Source organism: Morone saxatilis, unplaced genomic scaffold (genome assembly GCF_004916995.1).
Source record: "Morone saxatilis isolate NCDOM2014 unplaced genomic scaffold, NCSU_SB_2.0 Contig16, whole genome shotgun sequence".
NCBI lineage: Eukaryota > Metazoa > Chordata > Actinopteri > Moronidae > Morone > Morone saxatilis.
The window spans coordinates 22,481,042-22,498,566 of NW_023339718.1; the positions used below are offsets into that span (position 1 = coordinate 22,481,042).

The 17,525-nt window shown below is 42.7% G+C and overlaps 3 protein-coding genes across 8 annotated transcripts in view; 2 read left to right on the top strand and 1 right to left on the bottom strand.

Moving 5' to 3' along the window:
• ankle2 (ankyrin repeat and LEM domain containing 2) overlaps positions 1 to 4,161 on the top strand; it is a 15,656-nt gene extending 11,495 nt beyond the window's left edge. For all 3 annotated transcript variants that reach the window (XM_035658153.1, XM_035658152.1, XM_035658154.1), the window contains exons 12-14: positions 17 to 397; positions 1,082 to 1,213; positions 2,134 to 4,161. In XM_035658153.1, the coding sequence (XP_035514046.1) occupies positions 17 to 397; positions 1,082 to 1,213; positions 2,134 to 2,344 (724 nt within the window). In that variant the 3' untranslated portion in view covers positions 2,345 to 4,161. The remainder of the gene's footprint in view (positions 1 to 16; positions 398 to 1,081; positions 1,214 to 2,133) is intronic.
• Positions 4,162 to 4,223: 62 nt separating this feature from the next.
• pgam5 (PGAM family member 5, serine/threonine protein phosphatase, mitochondrial) lies at positions 4,224 to 8,319 on the bottom strand. Of its 4 annotated transcripts, none has more exons than XM_035658159.1 (6): positions 7,806 to 8,319; positions 7,252 to 7,424; positions 7,025 to 7,150; positions 6,247 to 6,335; positions 5,163 to 5,296; positions 4,224 to 4,762 (listed from the first exon to the last, which is right to left on the bottom strand). In XM_035658159.1, exons 1-6 carry the CDS (start codon positions 8,033 to 8,035, stop codon positions 4,612 to 4,614), a joined length of 903 nt encoding a protein of 300 aa, XP_035514052.1. In that variant the 5' UTR covers positions 8,036 to 8,319; the 3' UTR covers positions 4,224 to 4,611. The 4 variants fall into 4 exon arrangements, with proteins under 4 accessions (XP_035514052.1, XP_035514053.1, XP_035514051.1 ...); XM_035658160.1 differs by having other exon boundaries at positions 5,163 to 5,293; positions 7,806 to 8,318; XM_035658158.1 differs by having other exon boundaries at positions 5,163 to 5,293; positions 6,247 to 6,341; positions 7,806 to 8,318.
• Positions 8,320 to 9,074: 755 nt separating this feature from the next.
• The window catches only part of zdhhc8b (zinc finger DHHC-type palmitoyltransferase 8b), a 62,177-nt gene continuing 53,726 nt past the window's right edge, over positions 9,075 to 17,525 (top strand). Inside the window, exon 1 of the mRNA XM_035658156.1 lies at positions 9,075 to 9,391. Coding sequence (XP_035514049.1) covers positions 9,288 to 9,391 — 104 coding nt within the window. The 5' untranslated portion in view covers positions 9,075 to 9,287. The remainder of the gene's footprint in view (positions 9,392 to 17,525) is intronic.

Below are 17,525 nucleotides of genomic sequence, written 5' to 3' on the forward strand. Positions count from 1 at the left end.
GCGGGAGCCGCCACAGGGATGTCCGGGACTCCTCCTCGGCCACAGACCTTAGCTCTGGGCTGAACCGTCTGTCTCTTGGTCACAGCAGTCAGGACAGTGAGACCGTGGAGGGGCCAGGCTGGAGAACAGAGGGAGGAGGAGAGACGGAGGAGAGGCGCAGCAGTGGCAGCTCAGAGGAGTATTTTGAAGCAGAGGAGAGTCTGGAGGTGCTGGGCAGGACTAGGGGGTCAGTATCAGGGGGGCGCAACTTCTGTGCTAGGTCCAAGTCATGGGACCACGGGGGCAGGGACCTGAGCAGCTCAGGATCCTCTGGGTCCTCCTATAAGTCCTTAGATAACTCCAATGAGTTCCTACCCAGGACCCCACCGCACATTAGAAGAGGACTTTTCATTGAAGGGTGAGTCACACTGGTTTCTTTGCAAAGGGCATAATGGGGTTGTCTTACCTGTTGAAGGAACTTGAAGCTACTCAAACAGAAAACGTCCCAGATAATATTTTACAAGATAATGATGATGATGAGTCACAATCTTTACACTTGATATTCTAATTAGAAAGAAGCAGCAAGTCTTGTCTAATATTTCAGGGGTCCGGACAAGTATACTGTAATACTAGTTGACAAATGCTTAATCAGTTTACAAAAAGCAATTTAAAGGCAGACTGAGTACGATTTTCCAAAAGGAAAAAAAAACTGTATAGACTCAAAACCAATCCAAATAATCCCCTTCGTCACCCACTAGTAGTGTGTGGTGGTGTCTGCAGAGACCCGTACTTTTGCTGTGTCTGGGACTTTTCTGGGCGTCAGCCTGTGTGCAGTGGTAGGTAGTGGCAGTGTGGCCCACAGCCAATAATAACCTGGGTGGGGACTAAAAACGACCAGATTCCAGATCTTAAGCATCCAAGGGGGCTGGTGAGGAGGTTCCAACTTTGAATGTAAAACAAACTGCAACAGACAAATCTGCTCTTAACTGCTATTATTGAAATGTGACAGGCAGCCAGATACAAAAAGGTTTGATGATCCCCCAAACCTTACAAGACTTACAATCATGGTAATACAGTATATTCATCTTGTGTGTTTTTACAGGGATTCACCAAGCAAGTTGGACAGAGAGGTCTGGTCAGCAATAGAAGGCATAGACGTCGACCCCCAGAAGTATCCCAGCATTCAGAAGTGGAAGAGCACAATGAAGTCATACTCTGGATCAGACATGCAGAGGTTAGTAGGCATTTTATTGCAATGCATATTATTTTCTATAGATGGTCTACTGATTTTACTCTGTTTCTAATGCTGTCCTAGTCTAAAAAGAGAGGTTCTCAGTGGCTGATTAAATCCGATTAAAGGTTAAGTACTGTAATACTTATTTATTGTGTGGGGAAACAATTCAGCTTCAGAGTTCATTTTGTCAGAGAAATGCATGGCCTCTGTTGCTAGACCATGATATTATAGACTACATTTTCATGTGTAAAGTTTTCTAGATACACTCATGGTAGATGTACTGTATGCTTCATGCACACAGTTATTGTCTCTCAAATATTCCTGTGTTAAAACGTAAAAGCTTTGAAACGGTAATCAGTTTGTCTGTACCAAGGTTGTTAATAGTCTTCCTACACCACACTGAAATGACTTCTCTGGCCAGCCATCTGAAATGGTGACTATAGGTGGACGATACTGACCACCCGATACTTCGTACTTCAGTCACTTGTTATAGATTGTAATACTCTAGTCACAAGACATTTTTAGGAATTAGTAGTGAGGTGCCAGCCATTGTGAAAGTTTGTGCTCTTCAGGCTTTTCACAAAGTAGTGATGCATGCAGACAAAATCAAAAAATGGAAGAGGCTCTAGGTGAAAAAATGTCAGTGCTATCATCAGCACCAGCATCAGCGTTCTATGACTTTTGTCATGTTTTGTCACCTTTTACATATGAAAGTCAATAAGGCAATAAATCTGAAAGAGCCTGAATCAGCACCAGGTACTGTAATTGTTCATTCACTGGAGTTGATAAACAACCATCTCAACCCTATATAGACTGTTCATTTTGTGCTATAACTGTACTCACTTTTCCTTTCAGTATTAGTACCAAAAGAGCAATACTGTAAATGTAATCGCTGACTGGTGTTAACGTGTGTCATCTAGCTGGCCCAGCCCGGCAGTGGTAAAACCACGACTCAGGATGCAGCATCAGACTCCGGTCTCTCCAGTCAGCGGCCTGATGTCTCCCACCGGTCGCTTCAGTCCCGCCCGGCACGCCGCCTCACCGGACTTCAGCCCCAGCCGTTACAGCCCTGCCAATGCTAGCTACATCCAGCGCATCCGCCTCAAGCACTTGAACGAGCCACCAATCTAACTGCCCACGGCTCTCCCGCCTCCCATCACTTATGGCCATACCCTCGCCAAGATCCCACCCTCTCCTTCCCACTACAAACCCAGCTGCACCAAGGTGGCTACACCAGAGCTCAGAAACCACATACCTAACAGAAATATGCACAAGTGTCTGGAAGATTTGTATTAATGATGTATGGTACTACTCCTATGTAATACAGAAATTCTCATCACGTTGGGTTGTGATGTACACTCAAGACTTTAAAAAGGAAAAAAAGAAACCTTGATAATGTATGTACTGTATGGGTGTGGACCATGTTGAATTGACGGTAATGTTATTTGTGGCAAGTGTGAAGCACCTGTATCATAGCCTGAGTCAACTTTTTTGAATATCGTGAATACAAGTCGCACTCCCCAAAGTTAGTTCATCACTAAAACCATAGTGTGGAATCCTCAATAGGATTCTCTCACTGAAGATGTTCTTAAAAAAAAGTAAAATGTCAATATTTTAAAAGTTATTTTTTGTATGTTGGTCAGTAGCACAAAATTTAAATGTTTTTATTAATGGTGTTAAAACCGACTGCCATTTCCTATGTTTTCCTCAGTTCAGGAATTGCCTTAATTTTCTGAAGTGATGGACCAGTTTCTGTCAGTTTGGACACTCTCTCTAGTTCATACATGAAATATCTGGAAATGGCGACCTCACTGGCTGCATTGGTCACAGATGATTATGGCAAACATGGGAAAAACTGATAAGACTGAGATCTTCCATGTTTTTTTATTTTGTTCTTTAATAAATGCATACATTTTCCATCTTTTCTCGGTGGTTCCTGGACATGTCTTGACTTTTCCTTTCTGCCACTACCTGTGGCCTTAGACTGTGCAATTTTTATTTTTTCTCTGAAATATCATTCATTCACAAGCATCTCCAACAGTGCGAGTATGAATGACAAAACACCAATCAGTAAAGTGTAATTTCAAATTTGTCTTGCCTGGTCTAAACCTTAAAATTGCCCGGTCTGGGACCACCTTAAAGCTGTAGTAAGTGATTTTCAACCACTAGGGGGCAGAAAGACTCCGAAACTAACTCAAGGGGAACAGAACCCTGATATAATTATGAGCTTATTATGACCATCTTGTTAACAAAAACATGCCTTACACATACAGGGAACCCAACTGAGTATCTAGGTAGATGGAGTTGGGCGTTAATTCCCAGTGGGATCAGCAGTACTTAGACCCTTTTCACATTACAAGTAGTTTGATTCAGTGTTAATTTCAAAACTAGCACTTAATAGAGCTTTAATGCCCAAAGTTATGTCATGAATCTCGAAGGTAGTTCAGACTGGCTTAAAGTAAACTCATGTACACATGGCAGGTTCTTGCAGTCCTCCAGAACATGGTGGAATTAGCACAAACCTGCTGTATCCAAATTATTTACAACTTTGGGTTAGAGTCACTGCTGTATGAGAGTTTATCAGCTATGTCTATGACAAAAATAGCCAATCCTTTTGAATATTCAGATTGCCACTCTACTTGAGAGAAACCAGTGTTCTGAATGTAATTTTTTTGTGAACTAAACCTTTATGCGAGAGCACAAACTACTTCACTGAGAAGATTGTATTGTCATCTTTGTGCTCTCAGGTGACAACAGATCTAATTCTGGTCTCTGAATGTTTATGAATGTGGAACTTTGCAAAAATGCACCTAAAAAACTTAAAACATGCTTCTTGTGCTTTCAGCATTCTGTGCTTTATTAAAAAAATAACTTTCATGGTGAATTCTTTCTGTATGTCTAGACCTCATTTGCTTTCAATTAATCAATAAAAACATCACTCCTACTTTGCTGCCGATGTGTCCATGGGCTTTTTCAATTTATTTTAAGGAAAAAAAATGTTGACAAAAACTGAGGCAGTCATTTTCTTTTATTTACTATAGCTGCACCATACAACACATAAACCTCACTTCAGCATACTGTAATGACATGTAAAGCTGAGAGCAAGAGTTGCATTTACAACAGCTATACAAATACAACTTTATTTTGGTTTAAAAATCACGTGTAAAAATCCTGTTACATTCAGGAGGAGTTGCTATGCAGCTGTTAAACACTTCTGCTGGCGTTCTATGGCACAGACGTAAACGTAACCACAGAGTCTCTCATTACATGATGGTAGTTCAATTACAAAGTAATAACAACAGTAATTTTCAAGACACTTAAGGAGAAAACTGAGCTTTGACCCTGCGACCAAATGACTGGGCACCAAGAGTCCCAGAAACCTGCGATATGGTGTGCCATCAGGTCCGTGTTAGTTTGTCCGGGGGCATGAATCCCGAGTCTCCCAGAGTTCTGAGGGCCACCCTGCCGCTAGGGCGGATGGTGAGCCACGTGATGCTGCCGTTGTTCAAGCCCATCCGCAACCAGCCCTCTGGAGGGAACTGCAGAGCCCTGAGAGAACAAAAGCAACTTATGAGCAGCTAAGAATGAGCATCTGAATACTGGATCTATTTTACGTGGCACTTAATAAACTAATAATTTCATTTGTGTGGGACACCGTCTTGTAAATAGTAGCACGGAGTATTTAAAACCCTTAACTAAACGTCCCTTTTAACCAGAAAAGGACAAGCAGTCACCAAGAAATGCATATGTATGTAGCAGCTACAATATTTAAATTAAACAAGGATTTTCATTTAAGGATTCTGTTACAAGCACAATGACACAAGTGAAGCACATATTAAATAAAAGAAAAATTGACACATAATTTAAACACAATGGTTTTGCAAAGCGAGAAAGCCACACTGTAGCCTCGGGCTGAGCCGTGACCACCGAGACCGCCGGCGACACAAACCTGCAGACAAAATAACGGATGACATTGGCATGACACACGATGATCTCGTAGCTGTCCTCCTTCTGCTTGGGGTCGGCCCGGTGGATGTAGCGGCGGAAGGCTGCTTCAATACGCGCTCCGTCTTCGTGGTACTGCTGGAGGATGGTAGAGAGGTTGAAAGCCACCATTGTCACATGAAAGGGTTCTGTTGGAACCCCTCAGTCAGTACAGAGTCAATACATGATGCTGCTGTGCATTGTAGGGAATGTATGAAGAGTTTCATTCCAAAATGAGGCCAACTATATGGAAAACGTTACTTCTGCTAAAGGCTGAATCAGCACTGCTGCACTGCTCTCTTTAGGCAGTATTAGTGGTTACATTCACATTAGTGAATAATAAATTGGTTTTTAGAGTAAGGCATTACTGAATAAAATGTTTACATGGGTTGTTCATAGGATTGTTCCATTAATAATTCTGTTTTCATGCAATAAAGCAAAGGTCATGGAGCTACCATTTTCTAAACTGTTCAAGATACAAACTCAACACAATGCATTTTTGTAGAGACAGCGTCTTGGTTACTCTGGGTAATCCACAGACCTCACTGTCAGTTTTCTTTGTAACCACTTCTCAGTAAAAGGAACAAGGGAAGTGAATCTGGAAAGGCTGAATATTTATTTGTGAAACAGTTTTCAAAAGGGGTGAAGAAAACCGAAAACTACCTGCATGGCTAGAGAGATCATTGGAGTAGAATTTTGCAGTTGGGTAAACCAAAGCCTTCATGTCCTCAATAATAAAAATAACATTCACCAACGGATTATATAACAATGGCAAAATGCCCATTTAAACAAATACACTAAAATAAAAAGCTGCCAGACTCTTTTAAATGTTGGCATTTTGGAAAGTAACTCTTGCTATGAGCCATTCCTGTGGCAGTGCACTGATGTATTGGCAGATTTCTGCAGCTTTAAGCCTTAACACGCACTTGACAGGACACCTGCACACACACAGACAGCAGAAAGTGACCCGAACGAGGATATGAAAATATAGGAAATCCATCATGCTTACAGCCCACTCTACAGGTAGAGTGGGCGTAGCTTTGCCTCACCACAGCATCGGGCTTCCAGTGAGTGACAGGTGGAACTGGTTCAATAGGTGCGCCCTCTCTCAGCAAATCACAGCTCAACAGCTCCACTCCTGGACCCGTAGGACATTTAAGGCGCAGGGAAAAGATTTCAATATGCATTTGTGATGTTCAGCATTTCTACACCAGCTTTAACTGGTGATGTGCTAGTCTAAGCTCGCTAAACAGAAACAAATTAACAGAATACAAAAAAGAGAAAGAATATGATTAGCCAATGTATCTTATGGTGTTATGTATGTGTCAAGCAGATATGTATGTCAGAATGAAAATGTATCATTTACAGCATTGTGGAAACATTGTAATTAAATGTTGGACTATTAAGGTGCCAAACACAGATATTTGAAGTAGCATATATGCTGGCATAAATTACACAGGTACATTATTATTTTGTAATCGTCGGCGTAATTTGTCCACTCAAACTATTTTACACCAAGTATCCATAGCAACTCAAAATTAGCGAACCAGAACTAAAAAAAAAAAGACTATTGGAAAAAAAGTGCATCAATGTGAGAAACCAAAAACCACTTCAGGACAACCACATACAACAAAATATATGAAGGATGTGGATATACAGCTGTCATCTAGTACACACTGGAGCTGAAAAACAAGACTACACCAGTACTTTCAACCTCAGTTTCAGCTGGTTCTCTTTTACCGATATTGTTCATATAAAATGAATCCGACGAAAACCCATAAACTGAAACAGTGCTTTGGGCGACAGAAATACACTTCTATCCACTACCTGGGAGATGTTTGCTGATGATATGTGCCGTCTCTGTAGCCCTGGCCATGCTGGAGTGGACCAGAACATCATACTTCAGCCCCAACGCTGCCAACCGCCTGCCCGTCAACTCAGCCTGCTCCCGGCCTGTAAATGCAGACGCAAAGGTCATCAGAACAAATGAGTGAAATGCCTCTCCAGACTGCTGCCTGGTCCACTTTCCAGGTGACATAAGGCCAAATAAGGACCTAATGGAGTGAGGATCCTGTCCTTGTCGCTGGTCCCACTCAGGTTGTACTGGGAGTGTCTGATGAGGAGGATGTTGCGGGTAGCTTTTGGTTTGCCGTTGTCCTGCTCCGAGCTGGGGTCTTCAGTTGCAGTCTCTTTCTTCTTCCCATTGGTCAGTGTAGACGGGTCTCTCCTGAACAGAGTTAAGACGAGGTGATCTTGAGATTAGAAGTGGCTTTGTCTCACATGGTTAAGTTGAGGGATGGAAAACTAGGTTAACACAACTAGGATTTAAGATATTTATCAGTATGATAGTGTGAGGAACTTCCACACAGCTAGACTCAGTTTTAAAAACTGTACTTGTTGCTGACTGACTTGTAAACTCTTGGATTGGGCATGGATCCAAATACTTCAGTGTAGTGTATTATTAAATCGCTGTATGTTTGACAGAGATGTGACGTGGCGTTCAACCCATATAAAAGTGGCAGGAGGAAAATGGAGGTAAAGTAACAGTACTAGGTTAGCTCCGTTTAATAACCAAACAATACGAGACAACGCGTGCAGAGGGGCTTACTTATCCCAGTTGAAGTCCCACGAGTGTCCAGTCGGGGCTGGTGTGTGGCTGGCAGGTGTCCACGCCGGCTGCGCAGCTTGAAGGACGGTGAATCTGGACCACCGCCTGGCCGCCTCTCCGCGCTGCTCACCGAAGTATCCGCGGGAGTCGGCGGCCGCGGCCGCGAACACGAGGACGGCCGAGCCTCCAGCGAACCCGCAAATAAGTTTCAAAGTCTTCCTGTACGACATCCTGCGAGACGCCGAACAAGCGAACTACTGCTAGCTAATTAGCTCAGCTTAACTGGTTTACCGTGAACAAGGTGTAACGCCGTCCTCCTCACAAATAAATGGATTTATTTCGCCAAAAATGGCGTTTGAGTGTCAACTCCAACTCCAGCAAGAGAAACAAAATACGGCTTTTGTGGTATAAATATCTAACAGGCGGCGGCTCTTGCCCAGAAACTAAAAATACAGCCCGGCACAACAGATAGCAAGCTAATCTAGACAGTTTCCCACAAACATTACGGTGGCTCGCCCCAGCCAAAACACTTTGGCATTTTCAATTCGCAGAAACCCCGACATGTGCCACATGAGGGCGCTCTAATCCCTGAATCCACAGCAGCAGCCCTGATTCCTCTCCGCTCTCTGTGAGCGGCACCGTAAGCTCCATTCAACATGTAACGTTTAAGCGGGGCTAATTCTGTTTGAGCTCCGGAGACACTGGTTTACAATTATAACCCGCACAAAGCATCACACATTCCCGGCTTCTTCCATCGTTTATTTTGGTGATAGAGGGCTGTGGACGTAATGGGTAATGTTATTTTATAGATGCCCCTTGGTATACAATAACCACACCGAATTTAAGAGTGGACGTCGACTCTTTGTAAAAACCTATCATACCTTGCTTGACCTTGTGTGTACGCGTGTAGGTAAACAAAGCAACAATAAACCGCCAGATTGCAAATGAAGTTTGGTGTTGCACTCACACTGCAGTGCAGCTTCCAGACCATTGGACAGCTATACTTAACTCCTCTTAAACTTCGGGACACTTTTTGATATTAAATTAATTGAATATACAGTAATAGTTAGAGCCTGAGAGCATTTGGGAGAGAGGTAGATATTTTTTTTATATTCGCGGAAACTCCGGTTAAGATAAAACAAGTGCAGAGTGACTGTGTCTTCCGACGACATGCATGCTGATCAGGTCCGATCATTCTCTCATGAAGACGCTTGCGGGGTTTGCACACAGAGGCTCCACCTTTTCGAGCGGTTCAGTGACCTCAGCAGTGGGCTGGATTGTAAGGGTGGGATTTCCAGGCTTTCAGAGAGCTCGGTGTATTCCTGCCTCTCTGTCCGAGGATCTATGCGGCTTCAGCGATAGCAAACACGGACTGGTTGTACCTTTAATAGCCATAGAAAGGCCTGTATACTGCATACCGGATCCCTTTTCTACATGCGACTCCAATCGGAATAAATAATTGAGGAATGTGGAAATTACAGAATGCCCAACAGCGCTGGAAAGAGATTTAAACCCACCAAATACATCCCAGTGTCCACTGCTGCCACACTCCTTGTGGGATCGACCACTTTATTTTTCGTTTTCACGTAAGTTTGCATCGCTTCTTGTTCTCATTCGTTGCACGCCGGGGTTTAAATACACTGTGTGGCTCCACATTGCACAGGCAGGAGTGGATTTGCAGCTCGAAGTTTGCATGGGTGGATTCAGTCACTTAGGTAGAATAAGTGTATCTAGAGTGTATCTATCCCAACGGGGGATCTCGCAGCGGTTTTGAAATGGGTTTGCAAAAAGCAGCTTTATATGCTGCTTTCATGGGCAGCCTGAGACAGACCATTCAGCCATTATACCTGCAAGGCAAACTTCCAATAAGCCGGGCAAGTTGAACAGCGCTATGATCCTGCAGGAGAACACATCTTAGGCCGCAGATACTCACTTTCCATTGAAGAAATGCCGCAGGCAGTAGTTGGTACAATTAAAATGGTTGCGCTGGCCCAGCAGGCTGTTGTTGTGTTTGACTCATGCACACTCCGTTGGGACAGTTACAGTGTCACACAACCTATCCAGAAGCATTACAATCATTCTAGGCTTGAGGCTCCCAGAGTGAAGCCCCAGCTAGGTCTACAGAGCCACCGTGTCTCACCTAATGTCTATGCAGTCATTTAGGTTTTCCCTTTGGAGGAAAATGAGAATTATGGACAACCTGTGACCGAGGCCAGCTGGTCCTTGCACTCTCAGAAGCAGGTATTAATTCAGTTCAAGTGAATGTCTGTTCTGACATGCAGGTGACTGTGGTTCATCCACACCAGCAATCAGGTTCATTACATAGTCACATAGCCAGCATCACAGTCATGCCAAGGACCCCTCTCACGTGGGACGGCTTTCATCCCAGGCCCTTCCATCTGATGAATTAGGAGCATTGTAGGAAGGGAGATAACAGCAGACACAGTGATGTCTCTGGTCTGATCTTCATCGCCACATATTCTCATCTATTGCTAAGGACTGTAGGGATGGATCCTCAAACCTTTACCCTGTGCACAGTCATTTTGTCTACCAAAGAATAATGTGATTGTTCTCCCTCCATTGTGAAGGGTTTTACATTGTTTTAAAGACCTTGTGTCACTGTGGCTGATGGGAACATGATGGATGTGTTTGCTTTATAAGCTATTTCTATAATTATAAATACATTTTTACTTGATGTGTCTCCAGGTAATAGCTGTAGTGGATGTAGGGTTGTGTGTACCATTTAAATCATTTATTGCTTGTTGACACTAGATCTGTAATGGATGCAAAAGTGTGATTCAGTGTGTTCTTGACTTGTATGAACAAGATTTGTCCCACCCGGACAAATGCAGGAAGACATGGAAAATGCTTTAGCTGCACCCTGAGTGGTTTTGCACTCTCAGTCTCAGGTCAATGACTGAGACTGAAGGAAACATATGGTGTTTGTGGGTTGTGTCGACAGGTTGGATTGTAGCTTTAAAAAATCCCCAGCACTCCTTGGTGCACTGTCTAGGGCTTTGCATAAACAAATGGCCTGATTTACAAGTCTTCATTTAGAACAAATACGCTGTGATTTAATAAGAGATCTGCATTTCAGATATATTGTTCACTCATAGCAGTCAGAATCTTTGCTGCCTAGCGGTTTTTGAAAAATAATATTGATGCCTCTTGTGTTGGGGTTCACTTCAATTCACACATTAAGGATCATCCCCCGGCAGATGGTTCAAGGGTAAGGATTAAGTCTTTACTCTGTTGCTCCTTCATTTGCCAGTAAAAGGTCCAGGGGATTGAGTCACATATAATGGAACCCCCTGGGGAGCTGTGAACTAGGCCATGCCTCCTCATTCTCAAACACACATTGAGTCCATTATGTTGAACCCAGTCTAGCCTTGTCTTTGGCCTGAGTGCAACGCTACACATTTACAGTGCAGGCCACAGAACAGTGGTATACCTTCATCTAAACTGTCTTAAGCAGAATTACATATAACAAGTGCAAAGGTTTTTAAAAATTCTACATTTCTATGTCACCGACATTCACAAACATAAGACAGGCAAGGGTTAAAACTACTAGACCCTCATATACACTCATGCCAGGCACACACATCTTTTTATATTCCAAGGCCAGAGTGTGTTAAAGGTCTCACTGTTGCCAGCAGGCCACTTGGTGTCATATGGGCAATGGAGGATGAGATTTGGGGCCAGCACTGGCTCCCACACACACTGTCCATGGTGTGTCTCTGTGTTTGGCTTACTGACGCCTGACAGTTTGTGTTTCCCACAGAGATTGAATTAGAACACATTAGAACAGAATTATTTATATCTTCACCACAACCCATCACAAAAAATACAGATGATAAATTAAGCTTTTAGTCATGGTTTAGCCATCATAATATTATCCCGGCCTTATCTGGGTATATAGTGAGATTCTATTATGCAGTAGCTTAGACCCCTTGCTATGTCTAAATTTGTTCCAGCTCTGTTTGGTTGCAATGGAGAAGGTTTTTTACCTTTCAGTAATTCCTTAGAATGGCTTCATCACTGGCCTTGACCATGTGCCAAATGAATAACTTGTTGAGGAAACAGAGCGGCAAGGCTGGCCGTTGTCATTTGTTGCTAAGCCTAATAGTCCATACTTTAGAGCATGCATGGATAGATGTGTGGGAACTATCAATTGATCATCTGGACAAGACCTGCGTTCAGCAGTTTTTTCTGTGTGGATGTGAATTATGAGAGAGGTACTCAGTGGTGGCAGTTGGAGCCAGCATATCACCATGCTGAGAGCAGAGCTGCACATGAGAGCAGGCCTGACAGGAATCTAATCTTCAGCTTCCACATCTGTTTCCTCCTTTTCACCGTAAATCCACTGAATCAGACTTCATTCAGCTCCTACTGCATGCATTGTTTTGCGTTTGTGCTCCACTCAAAGGTTCATGTAGAGATTTTTAAAGGTATTTCCGATTCTTGGTTGAAAGAGTGCAGAGTTGTTGAAATATAGGAAAGAGGGATGACCGTTAATCATGATGCACTGTTAAAACAAGTGCTCCTATATTTAACCTCTTTGGTTCTACATCTTGGTACTATATGGTTTCCTTAAATGGTTCAGTGGTTTACAGGGTTAATTATATAGAACCTCTGTTTTACTGTGAAATATGTGGGAAACAGGTGGCCACATTTCCACAGCACAGGATTTTTAAAATCTTTTCTCACAAAAAGGCTTGTAGTATAGAAGTGTAGTGTTCCTCCGTTAATCTAAAGCAATACAGAGACACTGATACAAAGAATGCATATAGCTATAGGATAAAACTGAGCCACTTAACTGTTTCAAGTGCTCATGCCAAAGGAACAGACAGTTAAAGTGCAAGAGAATAAAATTGAAATAAAATGGAATAATGTGAGTTAGCCAAAATTGCACACTCACACTCCACCCCCCCACCCCTCCTCTGTGTACACCTCGGCTGTATGTAACATTGTGGTTTCCCCTGTCTTATTAATTGAAGGTCTAAAAGCATAATTGAATGTTTGTTCATTGATCCTAATCCGCATGCTGCGTGTGATGATGTATGTTGAGCTGCTGTCGTCTTTTTGTCAAGGGGCTTTTCGGTAAATAAGCTTGTAACCATTAACGCCTCACTGCTTGGTATTAGTGTCCATTAGAGCCGGTGTGCCTTCCTCCTGTGTGGCGTTAGTGGCTTGGAGGCGCCCCGTGTTTGACTGTAGTTAAATCAATTGTTGGTTAGAGTCGTCCTGTTTACGCTGGGTGCGCAAAGCCAGCCCATCTTGGCTGCCTGTTTTAAATATTGCTCGTGTGACATTGGGACGGATTTGTGTTTAGTTTGTTTATTTAAATGTGTGATTGAGAATATATTGCCAAGTTTGAGACGTCACCGGGGCAGAGCATTTCTCGGAAGGAGGAAATTGCCAATTGACGTGTTATTAATACGCCGTTGTAGATCCGCCTGTGCTCATGAACAAGCATCTATCAAATCTAGAAACCAGAGGATCTCAACCTCCCTGGTGTGCTACTCATGCACAGCATACTGACTAATGAGCAGGGCCCTTTGACATGCTCACACAACTTTAACCTCCAATCAGCCTTTACAAAAATATTCCATGATTCCCACGAGAGCAGCAAATTTCAGCTCTTAAGGCAGGCTCATCAGTTTTCAGTATAAATCTTCTTTTATTTATCGTCAACATGTCCTGTCATCAGAAACATTCACTGAAATATTATTATTCTGTCCTCACACACTGTCACGGCATTGGGTTTCAGCCCTTCATCTGAGTTAGGTAAGGAGCTATCCTGCCCCCATGTCACACAGAGGATAAAAATGTGATTATCTTGACCAAAAGCAGCCGATAGACGCACAAGCTCACCAGGGCCAACATATTCCCTTGGCCTATTCATAAAATCCATGTAGTGAAGTCTCGTGGTTTGTTCGAGATAACTGCTGTATTTTTTTTTTCTCACTGGGGGTAAAACCAGCAGCAGGTCGTGTGGTGTGACTAGCTTTGTCAGATGATTAGATAACGGTGTAATTTCCTCTGCAGCTCCTCGTCCATCAGCAGCGTGGAGTGAGGGCCTGGAGACGAGTGCAGTGCAGGGTTGTGTCACCTCTGTTTTCAGAAGGTACTTAAGGTGACAGGCAATAATAACTGGAAAGAGGTATATGGTCACATTTATAAATTGACCTTTTTGTCTGTGTGGTGGTTTGTGGTTAATTTGCATTCGTATTGTGGTTTAGGGTTTACCACAAGGCATGTTTCCAACCCGATCAGCACACATTGTAGACCTATCCCCTGCAGCTTCACAGCCTTAAAGGATCAGTTCATTTTACTTCAACCTGACGTATTACCTATACATTTGGCGTTTGTTGCTCTATGGGTCACACTTACTTTGCAAACTCTACCTTCGTTGTAGAGATGTAGAGTGACTGACTTAATTCACTTCGAAGTATTTATACTGGCAAATAGTCTGTAGCCTGTGTTGTGTCCCATCCCCCAATGTCCTCATTTCATCAAGCAAAGAAGCTCCTTTGAAATTCAGTTTCTTTGATACCATCATGTAGCTCCAATCTGAGGTACTTTCTATTTAAACCCACCAGTACTGTATTGTTTCCATTTCTAATGTAGAACATTACTACTCAGGAACTACACTACAGTTATGAGTATGAGATAGATTTAAATGTAAAAGAAATAATTCATTTACCCATTAGTGTATTAGAATGTATGTATGCACGTACAAGGGTTCCTTTTATAATCCAAGGCTTCACTCTCAAGGCATTGCCTTTACATAGTTATACAATTTACTGCCTAATCAAAATGAATCCTTCCAGCATGGCTGTAGGGGCGGAAATGTTGGTCTGTCGGTTGGTCGGTCGATCACTTTGGTCCAGCCTAAAATATCTCAACCACTATTGGATGGATTGCCGTAACATTTTGTACAGGCCTTCATGGTCCCTGCTGCACGACTGTGTCTAATTACAACCTTATAGAGCCACTAGACTAGACTTGCTGTACGCTCATCTTGTTTTTAGTTTTCAGAGGTTGATGTAATTGTCAAATGTTTGAGCATGCTCATGTGCAGCTTTTAACATTCAAAAATAAGATAAGTCATGTAGCTAGCCTCTGTGGTAGGATTAAAGAAAACCATTTCTGGAATAACATTGTTGTTTTATGGATTCAGAAAGTCATCCACATTCATCGCATTTATAGGCTAAAGAAAAAACTATTTTGGAATGATCTTCTTGTAAATGTCAGCCGGAGTGAATTTAAGAGTTGTTACACATGCATTGACTTTGATCTGTTGTGTCATTGCTGTACATCTTGTACAAAATTCAAAGATTATCTTGAATGGATTCTGTTGACGTTCTGAAAATGTCTCCTATCAAAGATCAAAGTCTCGTTTCAAACAGCGGAGCCAACAGGAGAACTAGCATGCAGGAGTTTGACATGTCTGAATGGGCTCCATGGCTCATACAGTATATTTTTATCTTGACAGCAGTGATGTGATCCAATGGGAGTTTCAGACAAATTGATCTAACACAGTGTGGTTCTTAAGGGACCTCTGAATGGGACTCTTTTGGCTTGGAGCAAACCATTACCAAACAGGTAATACATCCAAGATATACACACACACACACACAAACCAGTCCTGTCCGCCATGGCGGGGAACAGGCCATATATCTGTCGAGCCAAGGTATGTCCAGCTGTTGTGTCTCCTCAGTGTAAAGCAGAGAGAGTAGAGTCCTGTAGAGTAGTGGCTCTCAGTGGGGGGGTCAGGAGTCCAACGAAGGTCCCTTTTAAAGACTGCAGAAAAATAGTCTATGTTTGTCTATTATTGTTATCTTGATGATAAAATTACCTCGGTGGCCACTTTGCATAGGCCGCCATCTCTCCTGCCTGCAGCCCTAGACAGACCCAGCCTGCAGTACAGTCAGTGACCAGTGTACAAAGGCAAACTTACACTGAAGATAAAAGTAATTCTGAACTGCCACCTTGTCTTCCTACATCAAGGTTCAAGTAGGGCCAAGGTTCAACAGGCTGCTTTCATGCAGTCAGAACAGTCTGTCTCCATCGGTATTGATGAGTGAGAGAGGCCCAGAGAATAAAAGGCCAGGTCTTCTAATCTCATTCTATCCCAGCCGTCCTGTCACTGCTTGACATCTAGGTTAAGATAATGCTGACAGATCCTCTTCCCTGGCTCTCTACTGTGCATCTGTGAGCAGGGCAACTGCCTACTGTACATGGCACACAAACACAAACTGGTGCCAACTTTAAATTGCATCAAGTTTCAGGTTGATACAAGTTTTCCTGATTTAGTTCCCCTGTCCTTTCCAACAAAATCAACATTACTGTCACCTGCTTTACAAGATGAACACAGTTATTACATGGTACATGGTTTGCTGTTCCATGTAATTATCATATTTGACAAGTAATAGGCTTGTCAAACTAAAGAGCAACAGTTTACTCTATATACAATGTGTTCCCTGTTTTGTGGAAGGATTTAAATGGTTGCAACAGAGTGCCAATTTCCAGTAAAATTCCACTAATTTGCATAAGTACATATGTCTTAACTGGGTGAGATCGATGTTTGCAGATTGCATGATTTATCGTAAGTGAATCAAATCATAAACCTCCTTATCTGCAACAGCAGGGGATAAAGAATCTAATTGTGTTTCATGTTCTTAGCATGATTTTCAAGCACATAATAAGATCAGTGCTTTCTAAAATTAGTCCCTTCCTCTTTCTGCCTAGCTCTGAACTTGTGTTTTGCTTGTGCACTCTTTTGTAATATGCATAAATTAAACCAATTTAATATGCCTTGAAGAAAGAAGGCTGGAAATGTGTTAAAGTTGTCTGAATGTGTCATTTGTGCTCAGGATCAATAGAGTTCATTTTGTTTTACTGCAGCTCGTGACTGTGTTCCTTTCTCTATTTCTATTTTAAAGTCCTTTTTGGTTTCTCTGAAGCAGTAACTTTCTGGAGCTCTGGCGCTTGCCAAAAAAGTAAATTGTGCCTTGTGATGCCATAGTTGAGCTAAATGGATCCATGTGGATTCAGTGCACAGCAGTGTGTGGGCGAAAAGTGCGGGAAAGTGCAGCGAGGTGCTCTCAGAGTTTGCTGTACTCCACCACCCTCCCACCAGCCGAATAAGCCGAGGCTGCCTGGAAAGTCTCCTCTTGGGGAACATGTGGGATTAATTTAGACCTCCAGCCTCTCCCTCCATGGGTGTCTCCACCCTGTTTCCCCTCATGTTGTTTTGCCAGAGGGAGACCATGACTAGTAATAAGTAGAAACAGAGCTCTATGTCTTAACACCCTCGGCCGGAGTGGCTTTCTGAGAGATCAAGGAATCCGTAGCAAGCCGAGGCTTTCCGTGTTTACAAGAGTGAAGCAGTGTCCATCTCTGGGACACAGTGGAAGACAGGCAGATAGACTCTGTGATTAAAAGGGCAGGTCTTCCGCATCTTTGCCACTTTTTGAAGTAAGTGGTTTTAGTTCTGTGAAGATGAGTGGGCACAGCAAACAAAGCCACCACTTATTCATCTGCGTAGAAGAGATTAACCACTGAGCTACTGTAGACCAAGATATCAACATTTTTGACTTATGTGACTACAGCATCCTTTAGATTATTCTGATGATCGTTTTAGTGGAAAAATTTAAAATTTCATTCTGTATGGTGCATATTGATGTCAGCTGAAATGTCTTTTTGATACTACCA

Excerpts from the sequence above, each read along its gene's own strand:
- pgam5 (XM_035658157.1), bottom strand. The coding sequence starts at position 8,035 with ATGTCGTACAGGAAGACTTTGAAACTTATTTGCGGGTTCGCTGGAGGC. Across the intron at positions 6,342-7,024 it reads CATCAGCAAACATCTCCCAG|GTCCAGGAGTGGAGCTGTTG; the intron begins GTAGTGGATAGA and ends AATGTCCTACGG. Across the intron at positions 4,763-5,162 it reads ATCCGTTATTTTGTCTGCAG|GGCTCTGCAGTTCCCTCCAG; the intron begins GTTTGTGTCGCC and ends TTGTTCTCTCAG.